General features: G+C 37.1%; 1 protein-coding gene across 1 annotated transcript in view; it reads left to right on the forward strand.

Annotated features, from left to right (window-relative positions):
- Window positions 1-14,493: 14,493 nt before the first annotated feature.
- Window positions 14,494-20,891, forward strand: part of LOC139453824 (carbohydrate sulfotransferase 15-like) — a 55,999-nt gene continuing 49,601 nt past the window's right edge. The window contains exons 1-2 of the mRNA XM_071235282.1: window positions 14,494-14,622; window positions 15,967-16,314. Of these exons, the coding sequence (XP_071091383.1) occupies window positions 14,494-14,622; window positions 15,967-16,314 (477 nt within the window). The remainder of the gene's footprint in view (window positions 14,623-15,966; window positions 16,315-20,891) is intronic.

Consider the following 20,891-nt stretch of genomic DNA (forward strand, 5'->3'; position numbering starts at 1 on the left):
GCCAATAGACTTGGGAAAACTTTATCTCAACATTCGTCTTCATCAAATTATGTTCCTGAATTTCAAAGATATCAGCTCCAACAGGAAAAGAAAAAGGTAAATTTTACATTGACAGGTATTTTCACTTTATGAGCTATATACTGCCTTAGGGCAAGGACATGATACAGCATCAGGCGCTGATAATATTCATTATCAGCTACTGAAACACTTGCCCGAATCATGCCTTGAAACTATGTTCAATATATTCGATGATATTTGGACATCAGGGACGTTTCCACCTTCATGGCATAAAGCCATTGTTATCCCCATACCCAAACCTGGGCGGGATCATTCTGATCCATCAAATTACCGACCTTTATCTCTCACTAGCTGTGTTTGTAAAACTATGGAACGCATGGTAAATAATTGATTAGTGTGGTACTTGGAAACAAAGAATCTTCTTACCAATATACAATGTGGTTTCCAGAAAAACAGAAGTACTATCGATCACTTAGTGCGTTTAGAATCGTTCATTAAAAATTCCATTGTAAATAGACAACATGCTGTATCGATCTATTTCGACTTAGAAAAAGCTTACGATACAACATGGAAACATGGTATTTTAAAAGACCTTTATGATTTTGGATTAAGAGGCCGTCTGCCTCATTTGATATCCCAGTTTTTAACAGACAGGCAATTTCAAGTCCGAGTGGGTACAACCCTGTCTGATCATTATAATCAGGATAAGGGTGTCCCACAAGGCAGTATTTTGTCTGTCACTTTATTCAGTATAAAAATTAACAGTTTGTCAAAAGTTTTAAATGTTTCAGTTGATGGATCACTTTTTGTGGATGATTTTAATCTATCTTGTCCTGGTAAAAATATGCACACAATAGAAAGGCAATTACAATTGTGTCTCAATAAAATTCACAAGTGGTGTCTAGAGAACGGGTTAAATTTTCCAAATCAAAAACTAACTGCATACATTTTTGCAGGAAATATAAACCGCATAAAGACCCTGAACTATTTCTAAATGGCACCCCTATCAAAGTGGTGAAGGAGGCAAAGTTCTTGGGACTTATTTTTGATAACCGTTTAACTTTCCTCCCACATATTAATTACCTAAAAGCTAAATGTCTGAAGGCACTCAACTTATTGAAAGTTGTTTCTAATTCAAAGTGGGGAGGGGATCAAACAACCCTCTTACACTTATACAGGTCACTAATCTGTTCAAAACTTGATTATGGCTCCATCATCTATGGTGGAGCCTGCAAAAGTAATTTACAAAAACTCGATACCATCCATCATCAAGGCCTGAGGCTTTGCCTTGGAGCCTTTAGAACTTCTCCCATTCACAGTCTCTATATAGAAGCAGATGAGCCTTCTCTTAAACAACGCCGTTTAAAATCATCTTTACAATACATCACTAAATTATATTCTAATCAGTCCAATCCAGCTTTTGAATGCATATTCAATCCTCTCTACGAAGATCTTTACAATAAGAAATCAACACTCACTCCACCACTCGGAATCAGAATAAAATCTGCAATATCAGCTTCTAATATTCAACGCCAAGATATAGCTCCTACTAAACTTTTCTCCTTGGCAAATGGTAAAGCCAGAGGTAGACCTTACATTGACAAAACTAAAGAAATCAAATACTAACCAACTAATTTACCAACAAGAATACAATCAATTAAGAAACAATTATGACACTTATAAATCTATATTTACAGATGGATCCAAGGATGGTGGCGCAGTTGCTAGTGCCACTGTCATTGGATCCAGAACAATATCTTCACGTTTACCTGATAACAGTTGAATATTCACTGCAGAAGCAAACGCCATTTTTACAGCACTGTTACAGTGCATATATTTCATTACACTTTTTATATTTTTAACAAATTATACTTAAACTGGGAAATTCTAAAATTCGAAAGTCGCTAGATCTGTATTTCTCGTTTTTATCGCCACTGGTCGACCATGACGGCTGCTTCTTGGCAAGCTCATTCACGCGAACAGTTCACGCGGCCCTTGTTCTATTGAATATGTTTTGTTACCAGCTGGCGCACGTTTTGACCATCATCTAAAACCGTAATTAAAATAAACTCTTGTTAAGCAATACTGATACTATTCTATTACCACCTGCTTTTGTGTAGTCAACTTGGACAGCCTAGCGCAGATAACAGAGACCGAAATTACAACTTCAAAGTAATTGTTCATGTGATAAGAGTAGAGCTGTGGGGGTATATAACTCCTTGGGCGTTGGTCCTCAGCATACTTGCTTGAGTAAACACTAAGGACCTCACAGCTCTCTTGTTTCAAGGTAAGAAACATTTAAATATTCCCATGTTATGACTAAACTTCTTATTTCATTGTTATTATTGTCTAGAAAATGTTATAGTTAAGTTGAATCAGTACTGCCATATTGTTACTCTCAATCTACTGTGTACACGTTCTAAATGACTGTTCATTATATATTATTTACCGTTTAATACTCAGGCACTTTCCAGTGTTGTTTGAAGTGTAATGCGTGGTGGTCTCCTCCGGTATATGTGTCACTAATATGCGGCATTAATAATAGTTTGTATTTCCGTGCAGTAGCGTAGCGTACATGTAGCTTAGTCACAAAACGGTTCCTAGAGTTAACACAACTGTTTCAAGCAAGACTTATTTTATACGTAGGTCGGTTATTCCATATTTTCCGACAGTCCACCGATCAAAGGTTATATGAGCAGCTTTACCTTCCGTATGCGCTTACAGAATAGGCTATAACAACACATTCCATATTTCTTAGGTTTTATCCTCATTAAGTAAATATTTGAATATATTGTAAAGAGTCCCGTCCCTCATATGGTTGCATACGCTACAACACAGTCTATACCACAATTTCATTAGCGTAGTCATTTAAATACTGTTAGTCATCCTTTATACTTCATAACAACGTACATTCACACGCGCATCGTTTAAGTATACAATTACCGTATTCACTCCATTAGCTGTTATCGTCTAGCTCCGTATATATTTAGGAAATGTGCGTAGTCAATAGCAACACAGCCGCGGTGATTCATTACCGTAGTCACCAAAGTAATCACCACTAAAACTAATAATTACACTAACTAAAACCGAGCTATATCTTCTACCGCGTACATTCGTATCTTTATTTGGATCAATTATTTACTTTCCGTATTTGCCGAAAATATTATGTTGTGATAATTATTACTGAAACAACTAATATTAATTTTACCGTCTTTTCATTAGTAAATGTCATGTTCTTCATGAACAGTTTGCGCAGTCTGCCGTACAAGCTCTATTAAAATGTTACGACTACTCTATTTAGCTGTTAAGAAATGTCATTTAGCATTCCCGTTATTCTAGTAAATACTGCATCTGTTGTATAATGTTACCGTACATACTCCAATATTAAATACATTGCCTTTATTATTATGCCTTTATTAGATGGACACTGTGTTAGCATTTTATTATCATTGGACGTCACTATTATATATTAATTGAAGTAACTTGAATGATATGACACTTGCTTGAATAAACCCTAAGGACCTCACAACTCTCTTCTCTCTTGTTTCAAGGCTAGCTCCCAATAGCTAATTCCCCAAACCGAGGTCTAGCAGTTATTGGGATCACCCCACAAGGCTGTCTTAGCACTTAAATATATCAGTAATCAATCTAAACATAAACAATTCATACTGTTTTCAGATTCTCTTTCATGCCTTCAGGCGATTAAAAATATGTCATCCAAACATCCACTTTTAATCGAAATTCTCGAATTATTTAATGGTCTTGCTACTGGCCAATATGACATCGTCTTTTGTTGGTTACCAAGCCATGTTGGTATCACTGGTAACACAATGGCCGATGCTGTTGCTAAAGCAGCACTCAACAAATCTGTGACACCACATCTGATCCCATACACTGATTTTAAACCCATGATTAGATCTTACATCCGAGATCTTATGCAACAGAAGTGGGACGCCCAAGTAGGTGTCAATAAATTACATGAAATTAAACCAAATATCGGTTACAACTACTTGGGCTGTCAGTCCAGATTTGAAGAGGTCGTATTCAGGCTATGTCGTATTGGCCATAGTAGATATACCCATGAATATTTGTTAAAAGGCGAGGATCCTCCGTTTTGTATCCCTTGTGATGAAAGAATCACAGTCAAGTGTGTTTTGCTTGACTCTATTGATTTTTCCATCACAAGGAATAAATGTTTCAGTGTAAAAACAGTGAAGGACCTTTTTTAGTAAAGTTCATTCTCATTTAAGTTTTTTAAAGGAAATAGACCTTATTCATAAATTCTGATGTATTTACTGTATTGTTTTAAAAATTGGTAGTGCGAAATTCATAACTTAGATTGTTAGTGGCTGTACCCTCGAGGTGGGTTGAAGTAGTGTAAAATTATTGTCCCCCAAAGAGGGTATGTAAGTCCCATATCATTCGAAGTATTTTTTCTGCACACTAGGCTTTTAAACGTAGTATCTTCGTTATTTTAATCTAAGGCTTAACTGGTACACTGTCGCCAGTGACTGAAGGGATGATATAAATCCTACCGTGGTCCATGCAGGAAGCAAAGGTACTGTAAGTCCCCATGGTTCCAAGTATGGTGATCTCCGTTCAGTGACTGACGATCTCTAGCCCATATTTATATTGTGTTGTTCACTTATACTTGTGACTTTTACATATTCTCAACTAGTTTTAAATAGACTCTGTGATATATTAGTTATTGTACTGTCCATCGTTGACAGCTTTTTATATTGTCTAAATATATGTATTAATCATGTACTTCTCGTCACGATATGGCTGCTATATTGCCGATGTGACGTTAAATATTAACCTGGTGCTTGGTCTCGTTTTCTCGTAATGGCTGCGCCAAATGAAGATCCACTAAAACTGAACCCATTTGCTATATCAAAGGGTATTGAAGGTTTAGTTGGAAGTGATGCAAAAAAGGTTGTTCTTGCTCTGGAACAAGCAGGTCCGACATATTCTACTGCTGTTTCTGCTTCTCTTCAGGTTTCCAAGCCTAAACATGTATCATGTCAATCCATAGCATGCCAGACTGATTACACATGGGCTAAAACCTCTGGCCCAACATTATTATCTTCAGCAGTTCAGGTGAGACAACTTCAAGAGACCTCTAGCTGTCAAACGTCACAGGTATTCACCCAATCCATGACATCGTGTGATAAAGACGCAGCTCTAACCCAGGACCAGTCATCAAAACAGATTTCTGAACAGTCAGAAACAACCGTCAAACAAATTTCAAAAACCAAATCCAAACCCAGAACCGAACAATCTAACAAATATCTAAGTGGCAGAGCCTCAAAAGGGGCAGAAAACAAGATCCAGCTATTTAATAAGTTTGGATCCCTTGAGGACATGGATGTGTCTGACGTGATCCATCACAGGGCACAAAGCTTGTCACCCTCAAGGAAGGTGAGGGGTAGGTTCCCAGTCAATCCCCCTAAAAGATAGTTTCTTCAACAAATATAGTACAGTGGAATTGTAGAGGATTAAAGACTAATTTTAATGAATTACATCTATTAGCCCAAGATCTTAATCCGTCAGCATTCTGCTTACAAGAGACATATTTAAAGCAGACAGAAAATTTTAACTTACGTCAGTTCAGTCCATATCATTCGTTTTCTCCTCCAGGTGGTAGGACCACTGGAGGATCTTCAATCATTGTGCGACATAATATTATACACAGTCCTGCTGTCTTAAATACTAATCTGCAAGCTGTTGCAGTGCGACTTACTTTACACGTTGCACTTACATTGTGTTCTTTGTATATTCCGCCGTCGTCAGCTCTCCAGCAGTCTGATCTTCAAAATCTTTACGATCAACTACCTAAGCAATGTTTAATCATGGGTGATTTAAATGGTCACAAACCTCTTTCGGTGGTACAACCACTAATACTAACGGTAAAGTACTTGAAGATTTTATAACCAGTAATGATCGCTGTATCTTTAATGATGATACACACACTTATCTGCATCCCGCAACCGGGACTTACTCTTCTTTGGATTTGTCCCTTACTGACTCTAATCTTCTAAACGAATTCGATTGGTCTGTCCACAAAGATCTTTGTAAACTATCAACTGTAAATCCGTCTGATGTTCCTCAATCTACAAGATAGAATTTTACAAAGGCCAACTGGTCTTTATTTCAAACAATGTGCTTAAATCAAATAAAACCCGAATGTTTCACTGATGTTACAGATCCTATTCAGGGGCACTCGTGAAGAGCAACCTCCTCGTGGTGACTGCTGGGTAGCGCTAATAGCTCTTCCCCCGTATGGACTCGGGGTAGAATTTGTCCACAGCACCCCATTGCTGGTCGTAAAAGGCGACCGAATTGGCCAACCTGTTTGCCATGGGTTGCGCCCCTGTGTCGTCGGAGGACGGGATTCTGGTGGTTGAGGGCACTGGTTCAAGGAATAGCGTTCCTTTGCCCAACACACCACTTCGACCCTTACTTCGCCTAGACGGGTGGTAGAATGGGCCCGGTTCTATCAATCGGCTGGTCATGTTGATTATTCTATCTGCACAAACTTTGAATTCGAATTTCCTTCATACTTTCGGTCTTGACAAATTGTTTACGTAACAGAACTTGATATTTTGATTGACATATCGTTCATATGCCTAGAGTCCTATGCCCAGAAGGCGGTGACTCATGGGCCAATCCGGTGGACTACATTAAGTTTTACTTAATTTGTCTACTTGAGTATACCATTCCAGTATCCTTGGTGCTGCCAGTTGGAGATCCACTGGCGTATAGCATTGTCCCTGTGATACTCCATGGTGGTTGGGGAGCTGGGATGTTGAACCTTTTACAAACTCAAAATGGCTCTACCAAAAAAAAACCAAACGTTCTTTGGAATATTTTTTGGATGAGGAGACTACCACCCTGAAATGTTCTTCTGGTAGTTGGTCACTATTTTTAGTGGTTTCTGCCACTGATGGTACACCGTTAAAATGAAATCCTTTTGCCATTTCTAAGGCACTGTATGGCATTGCTGGTGATGTCCAGGATGTCAAAAAGATTAGGTCTGGATTGCTGCTTGTCGAATGCAAAACGGCAAAACAATCAACAACTTTGTTAGCTGTGAAACATTTAGTTTCTACTCCAGTGTTGATTTCAGCCCACAAAACCTTGAATTCTAGCAAAGGTATTGTCAGAGACAGGGAACATTGTCTCTCTGATATGACTGAAATCGAAATAGCTGATGAACTGAGAGATCAGGGAGTGACACATGTGAAACGTTTCACTTATAAAAGGGATAATGCAATCTTCACTTCAAACACTTACCTCATGACATTTGCAAAGCCTACTCGTCCCCAAAATATAAAAGCGGGATATTTTAACATCGAAGTGGATCAATACATTCCAAACCCGCTTCGATGTTACAAATGCCAGCAGTTCGGGCACGGTGCTCAATCTTGCAATCGTTGCAAGATATGTCATCAATGTGGTGAGGATGACCACAATACAGATTCCAAATGTACAAAAAATCCTCATTGTGCGAACTGTTCAGGTGATCATGTGGCTTCTTCAAAGTCATGCCCAAAATTCAAAATTCAACATCAAATTCAAATTGTAAAACTGAAACATGAAAGGAATATAACCTTCCCCGAAGCCAAGCGTTTGATCATGGCTTCTGTTTCTCCAACCTCTGCTGTGTCCTACTCAGCAACTGTAACACGCATCCCTGCCAAATCAGTCACGTCTGTTGAATGTCAGACAGATATAACTTGGGTCTCGACAGAAAAATATTCTTTTGTACAATCCAGTTCATCATCCCAAACAGCTGATATATCAACATCAGCTCCAGTTTCAACAGCACTGATGGCAACATTAACACAAGTGCCAGAACCGTCAACAAAACCAACCGCTGTTAAAAGTGCACACAAAAACGTTGACTCCTCAAAACAATCAGATCGTGTACCAAAGGGTCACCGTGACCCTATTCAAATTTATAATAGATATCAATCTTTGGAGGACATGGATGTCTCTCCTCATCCTAATGGGCGCAACAGGAGTAAGTCGCCTCGAACTGGGAGACGTAGATCTCCTGTTCACCCACCTGTAACTTAAACATTATGAATCCACTGATTCAGTGGAATTGCAGAGGTCTTAGGACCAATTTTAATGAAATACATTTATTAGTACAAGATTTTAACCCATCGGCAATCTGTCTCCAGGAGACATATCTCAAAGAGACTGATAACTTTGAATTGCGTCTGTATAGTTCCTACCATTCATTTTCTCCTCCAGGTGCTAAAGCTACTGGAGGATGGTCTGATTTTATTTCTGATAACAATATATGCATTTACAATGATGGATCAAATACTTATTTACATCCCGCTACTGGAACCTATTCCGCTTTAGATCTGTCACTAACAGATTCAAATCTATTAAACGAATTTACGTGGTCGGTCCACGATGACTTGTGTGGCAGCGACCATTTTCCCTCAATATTAACAACAAATAATCCAACTGATGTTCCACCTACATCTAGGTGGAATTTTACCAAGGCAAACTGGCCTTCTTTTCAGGAACTCTGTGCCGATAGATTGACACCGGATATGTTCAGAACTGTTACCGACCCTTTTCAATTGTTCTCGGATAAGTTGAATGAAATTGCTGAGATAGCCATTCCTAAGTCATCTGCAAATCCACACATTCGAAAACCATGGTTTGATCTAGAGTGCAAACAGGCTAGAAAGTGTCGGAAAAAAGCAGAAAAATATTTCCACCGACATCCAACTGTTCATAATTAACAGTGTTAAAATCACAAATTCCAAGGCACGTCGTACATTCAAACAGAATAAGCGTAAGTCTTGGAGGAATTATGTGTCTAAAATAAATTCTCGCACGCCGATGTCCAAGGTGTGGAACATGATTGCTAAAATTAAAGGTAAAGGCTCAAAATCGACTGTCCACCATCTCAAAGACGGTGACCATTTATTAACAGATAAAGTGGACATTGCTAATAAATTGGGCGAGACGCTGGCCAAACACTCTTTATCGACAAATTATCATCCCATGTTTCAAACATATCAGAAACAACAAGAAAAGAAGAGGGTTGAATTTACTTCTCAAAATGGAGAAGATTATAATGAGGTATTTTCGCTCCACGAGCTAAATACTGCACTTGGTCAAGCGCACGACACTGCAACGGGAGATGATAATATTCATTATCAGCTCCTGAAGCATTTACCTAATTCCTGTTTAGAGACACTTCTTCATATCTTTGATCAAATTTGGACGTCAGGACATTTTCCTCCTTCATGGCGTAATGCCATAGTTGTCCCTATACCTAAACCTGGTAGGGACCATAGTGATGCATTTAATTATAGACCAATATCACTAACTAGCTGTGTGTGCAGAACCATGGAACGTATGGTAAATAATCGACTGGTGTGGTACTTGGAAACTAACAATCTTATAAGTAACATTCAATGTGGTTTCCGTCAGAATAGAAGTACCATTGACCATCTGATACGTTTAGAATCCTTTGTCAAAAATGCAATTGTCAATAATCAGCATGCTGTTTCAATCTTTTTTTATTTAGAAAAAGCGTATGATACCACTTGGAAGCATGGTATCTTAAAAGATCTACATAATTTGGGGTTTAGAGGCCGTTTGCCTCAATTTATATCCCAATTTTTAACAGACTGACAATTTCAGGTTCGTGTGGGTTCCACCCTGTCTGACCATTATAATCAGGATCAGGGAGTCCCACAAGGCAGTATTTTGTCTGTAACTCTATTTAGTATAAAGATTGATAGTCTGTCAAAGGTTTTAAATGATTCCATTGATGGTTCATTTTTTGTGGACGATTTTAATATGTCATGTCGTGGAAAAAATATGCGTACCATCGAGAGACAGTTACAGCTATGTCTCAACAAAATCGAAAAATGGTGTCTTGAAAATGGTTTTAGGTTTTCAAAAGCTAAGTCCAATTGTATTCATTTTTGTAGAAAATACAAGCACCACAACGATCCAGAACTATTTTTACATGGCACTCCTATCAAGGTTGTAGAAGAGGCCAAGTTCCTGGGTCTCATTTTCGATCACCATTTAACTTTTAAGCCGCATATCAACTATCTTAAAACTAAATGCCTGAAGGCTCTAGATTTGTTGAAAGTTGTTGCCAACACGAAGTGGGGAGGTGATCAGTCAACTCTCCTACACTTGTATAGGTCTCTACTCCGCTCTAAATTAGATTATGGCTCCATCGTTTATGGTGGAGCCTGTAAGAGCAATTTACAAAAATTAGATTCCATTCACCATCAGGGCCTAAGACTATGTCTTGGCGCATTTCGAACGTCTCCTGTGGAAAGCTTATATGTAGAAGCTGATGAACCATCGTTAAAGCAGCGGCGTATCAAATTATCGCTTCAATATATTGCAAAATTACGTTCTAACCCGTTAAACCCTGCATATAACTGTATATTTCAACCCCATTACGAAGACCTTTTTCATAGTAAGACTAAGCTGGTCCCACCACTAGGCATTCGGATCAAACCCCACATTACAGCTGCACATATTGATTTAGATAATATTTCTCCTTTCAGGCTTCTGTCTTCCCCTCCTTGGCAACTTATCAGACCGGAGGTGGATTTGACTCTCACACAATTTAAAAAACAAGACACAAATCAATTAGTATATCAGCAAGAATATTTACAAGTTAGAGCTAAATACGAATCCCACCGTTCTATTTTTACAGATGGATCCAAGGACGGCAGCACAGTCTCCAGTGCTGCTGTCATTAGATCCAAAACCGTCTCATCTCGCTTACCAGACCATAGCTCCATTTTCACCGCTGAAGCCAAGGCAATATTAACTGCTTTGGAATATATCCAAAAACAGTACAGTTATAAACGGTTCATCATCTTTTCAGATTCATTATCGTGTCTACAGGCAATCAAATCTAGCTCTTCACATCATCCATTCATTTTAGATATTTTAGAATTGTATAATGACCTTGCTACTGGCCAATACGACATCGTCTTTTGCTGGTTGCCCAGTCATGTTGGAATCACGGGTAACACTATGGCTGATGCTGCAGCAAAGGCAGCTCTCAACAAATCTGTGACACCACTTCTCCTACCATATAGTGATTATAAACCTGTTATTAGATCCTATATCAAAGACCTAATGCAGGAGAAGTGGGACACTCAAGTGGGTATAAATAAATTACATGCAATTAAAGCAGATATTGGTTATACCTACTTGGGCTGTCAGTCCAGATTTGAGGAAGTCGTATTAAGACGATGTCGTATTGGCCATTCTCGTTATACTCATGAATATTTGTTAAAAGGTGAGGAACCTCCATTCTGCATCCCTTGTGATGAAAGAATCACAGTCAAGCATGTCCTGATTTTTCCATCACAAGGGATAATTATTTCCAGGTTTCATCTATGAAGGATCTTTTTAAGGTAAGTTCTCATTTAATTATTGCTTTTTTAAAAGAAATAGAATTGATTGATAAATTTTGATATGTATTGTATAAAGTATGTGCTTTTAATTTGGTAAAATGATTATATAACTGTGATTGTTAGTGGCTGTACCTTCAAAGGGGGTTGAAGTAGCGTAAAATAATTGTCCCCCTGAGAGGGTACATAAGTCCTATTTCACTCAAAGTATTTTTCATTTTCCATGTAATCGTAGAATTCTTGTTGTTTTTAACTGATTTGGCTTAAACTTGCTGACAATCACCAGTAGCCAGAGCGATGGTGTCAATCCTGCTGGGTTAACATGTAGGTAGCAGAAGTATCGTAAGTCCCCATGGTACCTGGTATGGTGTCCTACCTTTGGCTATTGGTGATCTATGGCCCATTTTTATTGTGTATTGTTATGAATTGTTACAAATTTTATTATGATATGCTAGTTTTACAATCTACATCTGTGATAGTCTAGTGTTTTTACTGGCCTTTGTCGACAGATTTTAATGTCTATATTTATGTATTATTAATGTCCAACTTGATTTAGTCACGATATGGCTGAAATATTGCCGATGTGACTATAAATCTTAACTCACTCACTCACTCCTATTCAGGATTTTTCTGACGTTTTAAATAGAATTGCTGATGAATGTATATCTAAATCCTCTACAATTCCACATATACGCAAACCATGGTTTAACAACGAATGTAAACAAGCTAGAAAAGCAAGGTAAAAGGCAAAGAAATATTTTCGACGCCACCCAACTGTCCACAATTTAGATAAATTTAAAATGTTAAATGCTAAAGCTCGTCGAGCATTTAAACCAAATTAACGCCAATCATGGCAAAGTTATGTCTCGAAAATCAATTCCCGTACTCCAATATCTAAGGTTTGAAATATGGTGCAAAGGATAAAGGGTAAAGGATCAAAATCTGGTGTTCATCATCTTAAGGAGGGTGATACACTATTAACCAATAAATGTGATATAGCAAATAAATTGGGAGAAACTCTTGCTAAACATTCTTCCTCATCAAATTATACACCGAATTTTCAAAGACCAACAAGAAAAAAAGAAAATTAATTTTATTTCTGAAAAATGGTGAGGATTACAACGAAGTTTTCTCCATCCATGAGCTGCATACCGCCCTTGGGCAAGCTCATGACACTGCCACGGGTGCTGATAATATTCATTATCAGTTACTCAAACATTTACCCGAGTCATGCTTAGAAACATTATTGACTATTTTCGATCATATCTGGACAACTGGGAATTTCCCTTCATCATGGCGAAATGCCGTTGTTATTCCTATTCCAAAACCTGGCCGGGATCATACCGATCCTTCTAATTATAGGCCGATATCGCTTACTAGCTGTGTATGCAACACCATGGAAAGAATTGTAAATAACAGACTTATATGGTATTTAGAAACCAATAATCTTTTAACAAATATTCAATGTGGTTTTAGAAAAAATAGAAGTACAGTTGACCATTTGGTTAGACTGGAAACATTTGTGAAAAATGATTTAATAAATAAACAACATGCAGTATCAATATTTTTCGATGATACCACCTGGAAACATGGAATTTTAAAAGACCTTAATGACATGGGTTTGAGAGGGCGTTTGCCACATTTTGTAGATCAGTTTTTAACAGACAGAAATTTCCAGGTTCGTGTGGGATCCACCTTGTCTGATTTTTACGATCAAGATCAAGGTGTCCCACAAGGTAGCATATTATCAGTAACGTTGTTTAGCATAAAAATTAACAGTTTGGCTAAGGTTTTAAATGACTCTATTGACGGGTCCTTGTTTGTTGACGATTTTAATATATCATGTCGAGGTAAAAATATGCACACGATCGAAAGACAATTGCAACTTTGTCTGAATAAAATCAATGTTTGGGCAGAGCAGAACGGATTCAAGTTTTCTAAATCTAAAACTAATTGTATTCATTTCTGTCGAAAATATAAACCGCATAAGGACCCAGATTTACATCTAGCTGGAACTCCAATTAAAGTTGTAAAAGAAGCTAAATTTTTAGGTATAATTTTTTATCATCACCTTACTTTCTTACCGCATATTAAGTATTTGAAAGCTAAATGTCTGAAGGCACTAGATTTATTGAAAGTCATTTCTAATTCCAAGTGGGGTGGAGATTAAACGACCCTCCTTCACTTATATAGATCACTTGTCCGTTCTAAGCTCGATTATGGCTCCATCATTTATGGTGGAGCCTGTAAAAGCAACCTTAAATTACTCGATCCCATACATCACCTGGGTCTGAGGCTTTGCCTTGGATCTTTCAGAACTTCTCCCATTGTCAGTCTATATATTGAGACCGATAACCCTTCCCTGAAACAACGCCGTTTCAAACTATCTCTACAGTACATCACAAAATTATATTCTAATCAGTCTAACCCTGCATACAATTGTGTATTTAATCCTCTTTATGAGGATCTGTACGGTAAGAAGTCCTCTCTTATTCCGCCTCTCGGAATAAGAATAAAACCTTTAATTTCTGCTGCCGATATTTAACTTGAAATTATATCTCCTTTCCGCCTGCTTTCGTCTCCTTCTTGGCAATTGGTAAAGCCACAGGTGGATATTACCTTATCTAAACTAAAGAAGTCTGACACTAATCAATTACAATATCAACAAGAATACAATCAGTTAAGGTGTGAATATGATACTTATAAATCTATTTTTACTGATGGATCCAAGGACGGTGATGCTGTTGGCAGCGCCACCGTCATTGGATCCAGAACTATATCAACTAGATTACCGGATGAATCTTCAATTTTTACAGCTGAATCAAAAGCCATATTAACTGCTTTAGAATATATAAATAATCAATCTAAACATAAAGAATTCATTATATTTTCAGACTCCTTATCCTGTCTTCAGGCTATTAGAAATAATTCGTTTCAGCATCCAATTTTACTCGACATCATAGAACTACATAATAACCTTGCGACTGGCCAATATGACATCGTCTTTTGCTGGTTACCCAGCCATGTTGGAATTGTTGGTAATACAATGGCTGATGCTGCTGCCAAAGCAGCACTCGACAAATCTGTGACACCACTTCTGATACCATACAGTGATTATAAACCTGTCATTAGATCTTACATCAAAGATCTAATGCAGGAGAAGTGGGACACTCAAGTGGGTATAAATAAATTACATGCAATAAAAGCGAATATCGGTTATACCTACTTGGGTTGTCAGTCCAGATTTGAAGAGGTCATATTAATACGATGTCGTATTGGCCATTTACGTTACACTCATGAATATATTTTAAAAGGTGAAGATCCTCCATTCTGCATCCCTTGTGATGAAAGAATCACAGTCAAGCATGTCCTGCTTGACTGTGTTGATTTTTCCATCACAAGGGATAACTTTTTCAAGATTAAATCTATGATGGATCTTTTAACACTATTAGTTCACATTTAATTATAGCTTTTTTAAAGGAAATTGAATTGCTTCATAAGTTTTGATTATTATGTTTTGTAAATAAATAAATGCATTATATAATTGGTTGAATAAATCAATAACTGAGATTGTTAGTGGCAATATCCTCGAAGGGGGTTAAAGTAGTGTAAAATTATTGTCCCCCTGAGAGGGTATGTAAGACCACGTCTTTCAAGGTATATTTATTTCTTCCGCGTTTTTAATAGTAGTTTATTTGTTATTTTACTGTTTGGCTAAATTTGTCAGTCATCCCCAACAACTGAAGGGATGATGTAAATCCGACTGGGGTCCATGCAGGTAGCAAAAGTACTGTAAGTCCCCATGGTCCCCAGCGCGGTGATCAACCTTCAGTTGGTGGCGATCTATAGCCTGTTTTTATAATGTGTTGTTAAATGATTAGTTAGTTATCTAGTTTTTCTTCTTCTCAAACTAGTTTTACGAAAGTCTGTGATGTTCTAGTTATTATACTGCTCTTTGTCAGCAGACTTTTATACAGTTTGATATATAGTGTTAATATCAAATTTTGTTTCGTCACGATATGGCTGAAATATTGCCGATGTGACATTAAACTTTAACTCACTCACTCACTCACCTATGATAGTGGGATGGATCTACGTTTACCTGTTGCGTGATACTAAAATGTAGTGTCATGAAATCGATTTTGTCAACAGCTTGCGCTCAACCCAGCTGAAGACAGCTTGTGTGTCGCCAAGAGTATCAACGTTAACTGTGACATGATTTTTATTGGACATACGTGTAGTTAATATGCTGAAAGTTGCAACGGACGCATCATGTTGAAGAAGGTACGGTCTTCTTATTTTAACATAGCGTATTGTTTTATACTCATTATGGATATTATCAATATCATTTTACACTAGTTGATTACACATAAATGAAGCAAACGAATAATCTCTTAATTATCGTCCCATATTCCTGTGTGTCCTATATATTATGTTCAGTTGACTTATGTTTTTGATTTGATCAAAATCACGATGATGGTCACTTACATAATCATATCCATCCTTTATTACTTTCCAGGTAAGGAGAACAATCTTCTACCTTGCTGCATTACTCTCTTTGTCTTATGTGTTGCATATGGGCCGGGATGTAATGAGAAGACGATCCCGTCTCGATTATAAACCTTCAAAGATGAATGTCATCAATTACAGCAACGTTTACAAACCAAATACAAAGACTATTTCAAGTAATTATGGCAAAGATTCCTATCCCAAAGATGCCCACGAAGAAAAGGGGAGTGGTATAGTGACAGATGCACGTGATGATGTAACCATGCACATCAATCGGTCTTGTTCATGGGATAGTACTGCTCCACCACTTGACGAAATGACAAGGAAGAAATACGAAATTCATGATTTATTACGAGTTGTAAGTATCAATGGTCCTTTCAAGGAAGTACTTAATGTTCCACAATCACTATTTAACTGATATGATTGATAGTTTTATTTTGTCAAAAAGACATATTCCCACACGGCATGCAATAACATTGTCAATCTTTTATCGTGAAATATAAGTCAGCTAGGCGATACATGGCAAAGAACACTGAAGAACGATATTTCACGATAGAACATTACTCTATCATGACGTCATTCTAGTGATTAGAACATGCGCTCGCAACTTGATGACGTCGTGAATTGGACAACGCTATTGTTTAGAGGGAAGTGTCAAGTGAGTTGTTCCCCATAGATGTAGATGGGCAACGTAGATGAAAGCAATTGCCGAACGATCGCTTCCAGAATTGTGAAAGAATATTTAATATAAAAAATATACGTGCTCATTCTTTATCGAACAATAAAACACTACAGGTAAAACAACATTACAGGGATAATAAACAACTTCGTTGTTCTTTGCGATTGATCGCTAAGCCATCTTATATACCGTGTTAACTCTTTCCTAAATACTTGCATTTGACGAGATATACAAAATTTTATAACTACTAATAAACTTATATTTCATCAAGACTTAATCAATCCTATATCATAAACATACTTAACCCGCATATATACTTATATATGCGTATCATATAATTAGAGTAACATAAACGTGACATGATACATTTACTATCATGTATACATACAATGTAAAATATATAAGAAATATGTATCAAACCTAGTAAACCCACCAAGCGTGAGGACTTGGGTACATCAGACCTCTGCACGAGTAATACAGCTACATCTGCACGACAAATAAATCAATACTAGTACATATACACACTGTGCAGACCAATCTAACAGCAGCAATATTACTACCAACCGATACATTATGTTATTGCATAGTAACTTAAAACATTTCTAAAACATAATACTAGTAAAACCCTGATTTATACATATATTATACATTCATACATTACACATTCATATATACAAATATGTAACTTAGCAACACATATGTTTCACATTCACAAGACCAAGGAGCGTCCATTCCAATTTGGAATGAACGTTGAATTGCTTTGGAAAGATCGATCTTTACGGAAAATCTACAATTAGATTGGCAACATTTCCAGACATATTTCCAACACAGGAAATGTTTGGAATGACTTGGAATGGTTTGGAATGGTTTGGAATTGTGTGGAATTGTTTGGCATTGTTTGGAATTGTTTGGAATTGTTTGGAAGTATGTTTAGAAGGAACAAATTAAACTATTTTTTATTAGTAATTTGAACAATAAAAAGACTATGAATTATATATTGTGTTTAAACTACATATAATAAAAAATAAAGTTATTTCAAACATTCACTACTTGTCTGTGTAGCGAGGGGCTTTTACAGTCGCATTCTCCCTAAGGTGAGAGAGACCCGCACTTGACTCGGCAAGACAATAATAGGTCTCAAGATTAAGTTTTCGGCTGGATGGCAGCTGCCATTTAATTATAAAACAGACAGTCGTCTAGACGGCTCCCATGTAAGTGCGTCGACATGTGCCTAAGATCATAATATGAACAATCTTTGGTAACATCTAATTTATTGTTGTCTCACGCCAGAGCTTTGAATAATTCTGTTCATAGAACAACTGGAATTCAGGAAGTTATCAATAATTGTTTTACTTAACATAAGATAAGATAAGTTGTTTACAACATAATATTATTATGTCAGGACGTACTACAGTCAAAACCATACATTTTAAAATCAATTTAATGACAGACTATGATTTCCAAGTCCCGATAATCAAATCAATGAGGTATCAGTTTCACCACATGTGCACAGACCGCCTATACTTATATATATATATTTTTCATAACTATTCTCCAGTTAAAGTCCTACCCTTTTATCAAATAATCTGTGAGAGTGATTATCATTAACGAAACTCATTCTCATCAAAGAAAACAGAACAAATGAAGAATAAGATGCATACATGTATTGCCACGCTTCATTCATCACGAAGCAGATTTACATACATTTGTGAATAGCACTTAAACTTTTGCCATTGTCCATATTAACATAATAATATATACATGACAGCATTTGATAAATATTCACCATAATATGGATTTCCGAATATATAAACGACTTCAATGTTGATATTTCAGACAAAAAGTCTCCTGTCTTTTAAAGGGGCACTGATCTAACGCAATTCCCCGGGACTGGTTGTTGCCTTTGTTATTGTTTTTTCCCAGTGAGTACCCGGATGTAGAGCAGAAATCTAGACTAGCTCGCGACCTCTGTTGCGCCATTCGTAAGCGCATTAGTCACTTTTATGGATACCGGTAGTAATAAGAGCGTATGGTCACATTGATCAACAAAATGAAATACAGTTTTCGAGATAATAAGGTAATGTAGGCATCTTTGTGGGTAGCATCGGTAATGGTGACGAAGTTTTGATAAGTCACTTGCTTGGTAATTTTGCAATTTTCGTTTACACTATTTTGACTTGCAACACAAAGTAAATATTCCACCTGAGCATTGCTTTTTTTATAGTGTGTATATTTTTTTACTGTCAAAATGTGTAACATATTTATTAAACGTCTAAATATTCAGTTATTTTACAAAGTGACTGAAAAACATTTCCATCTGTATTATTATGATAACGAATTCCAAACATTTTGATGTTTAATGTCATCACCAAGAGACTGAAAATGTTACGTTGAAAAGTACATTTCTATGTTGTTTGGCTTCTAATCCTACATAATAATCTGTTGTGATGTTTGTAGGCCCTTTTGATCGTCTTAATCAATCTGGACAGATTTTTTAGTCAAAATGACTGAAATATTTACACATTTTAAAAATTGCCTGAGAGAATCACATTTTACAAATTGACGGTAATCTATACACGCTTACAAAGGAAATGACCTGTGAAAACAACGTCTATCGCGCATTGAAGAATTTCCCAACCAAGACGAAGAAAAACAAGAACGAATCGGTTCAAATGAAGGAAAACAAAATGCAAATACCATAATTACAACTTACCAAATTTATGTGTATAAATAGGCAGCTTCCTTATTCGAGGAATGTATCCGTGAATATCCACACAAGGGAATAATATCCCACTTGTCTGCAGCTATACAAAATAACTTATTCGATGTCACGTGTCTCTGTAACTATCAAATATTCTAAAAGATATATATCGTTTCGGGTGTCAAGTCTCAAGGGTCGGCTGAGAAAGGCCACGTGACAACTATTTTCATTACGTCGACGGTTCCTAAAAAATCCATTGAGTTTGATAACAATGAGCAACCAATCAACGTATTATCAGTTAACCCTTTGAACAAATTGTATGTTGTTTTTACATCGGCACTTCACGCCATGATATGAGTGTATTCCCTTCGTTTTAGTAAACCTAGACATGTAAACACTCACTTTTGACATATCCACTGTGCAAGATAACAGTGATTAATCAATCAACGTATTTTCTGTTAATCCTTTGATGACTTGGAACGATCCGTTGATTTACAAAAAAAAGTAAATCAACTGATCATTCATCTCTTGCTGGGCTGCCACGTGCATATTACATAACCTCACTTCAAACCTGGATTTAGATTGAATAATTACCCCAGACACAATAAATGCCAAATGAGAACCTTTGTCAGGTAATCTAAGTGGTGCTACCACTAATTGTACCTGTAATAAATTCATTAACTGAGCATCAAGTGAATGACGACAAATACACAAGTGTAGGGTTATACGAGAAAACGTGTATGACAACAAGGGAGTAGTAATCGTATTACACAATCCGAAATCCGAAAATGCTTTCACTGCATGGATACTTTTTTTAGTATTAAACTATAACCATCTGGGGTATTTCCAAATGACGACTTCCGATGAGCTCCGCCGTTCTTTTTGTCTGTTTGTTTAGGCTGAAGAAATTATTTAACATGCGCCCTTTGTCGAATCTTTATAGATCACAGTTAACCAATCAGTGTTTATGCAAAAATGCGTAAAACAAATATTGCCTCCAGCCTCCAAGTTTATTTAGCTGTCCTTGCAGACGGTAGCCCAGTCTCTGGTCACGCTCAGTTGCGTTGCGTATCGTCCGGGTACTCACGGGGGAAAAACAATAACAAAGGCAACAACCAGTCCGGGGAATGGCGTTAGATCAGTGCCCCTTTAACGTTCAGGGGAAAAGGGTTTGCTTTCACAAATGAACATTTGTTGTCACCAAAGGACAATCAAATCAAGCCAAAAACACGAAAAATACATAAATATGGTTAGTGACCGTCATTATACAGCGAGGGGGGAAATTCGTCTGCTCTAACTGCCTTCACAAAAACATTCCAGCCCTTAATTACCGAGGCAGCTGGGCATTGCCTAAAAGTCGGGCCAAGACGGGCCAAAGTGTTATTGGCTAATTACTTCATTATCGGCGATCATACCTACATATTATTGATGCAACATACACACATGACATTACTGAACAATCACCAACCAAAAACGTGCAACATGATTAGGTATTTCGGAGTAAATCGCTAGAAAACCAGAAAGTGGTGCTGTGTGTAAGCGTCGCTGATCTAGG

This window comes from Haliotis cracherodii, unplaced genomic scaffold, assembly GCF_022045235.1.
Source record: "Haliotis cracherodii isolate W230 unplaced genomic scaffold, xgHalCrac1.p SCAF_10, whole genome shotgun sequence".
In the NCBI taxonomy this organism is placed as follows: domain Eukaryota; kingdom Metazoa; phylum Mollusca; class Gastropoda; order Lepetellida; family Haliotidae; genus Haliotis; species Haliotis cracherodii.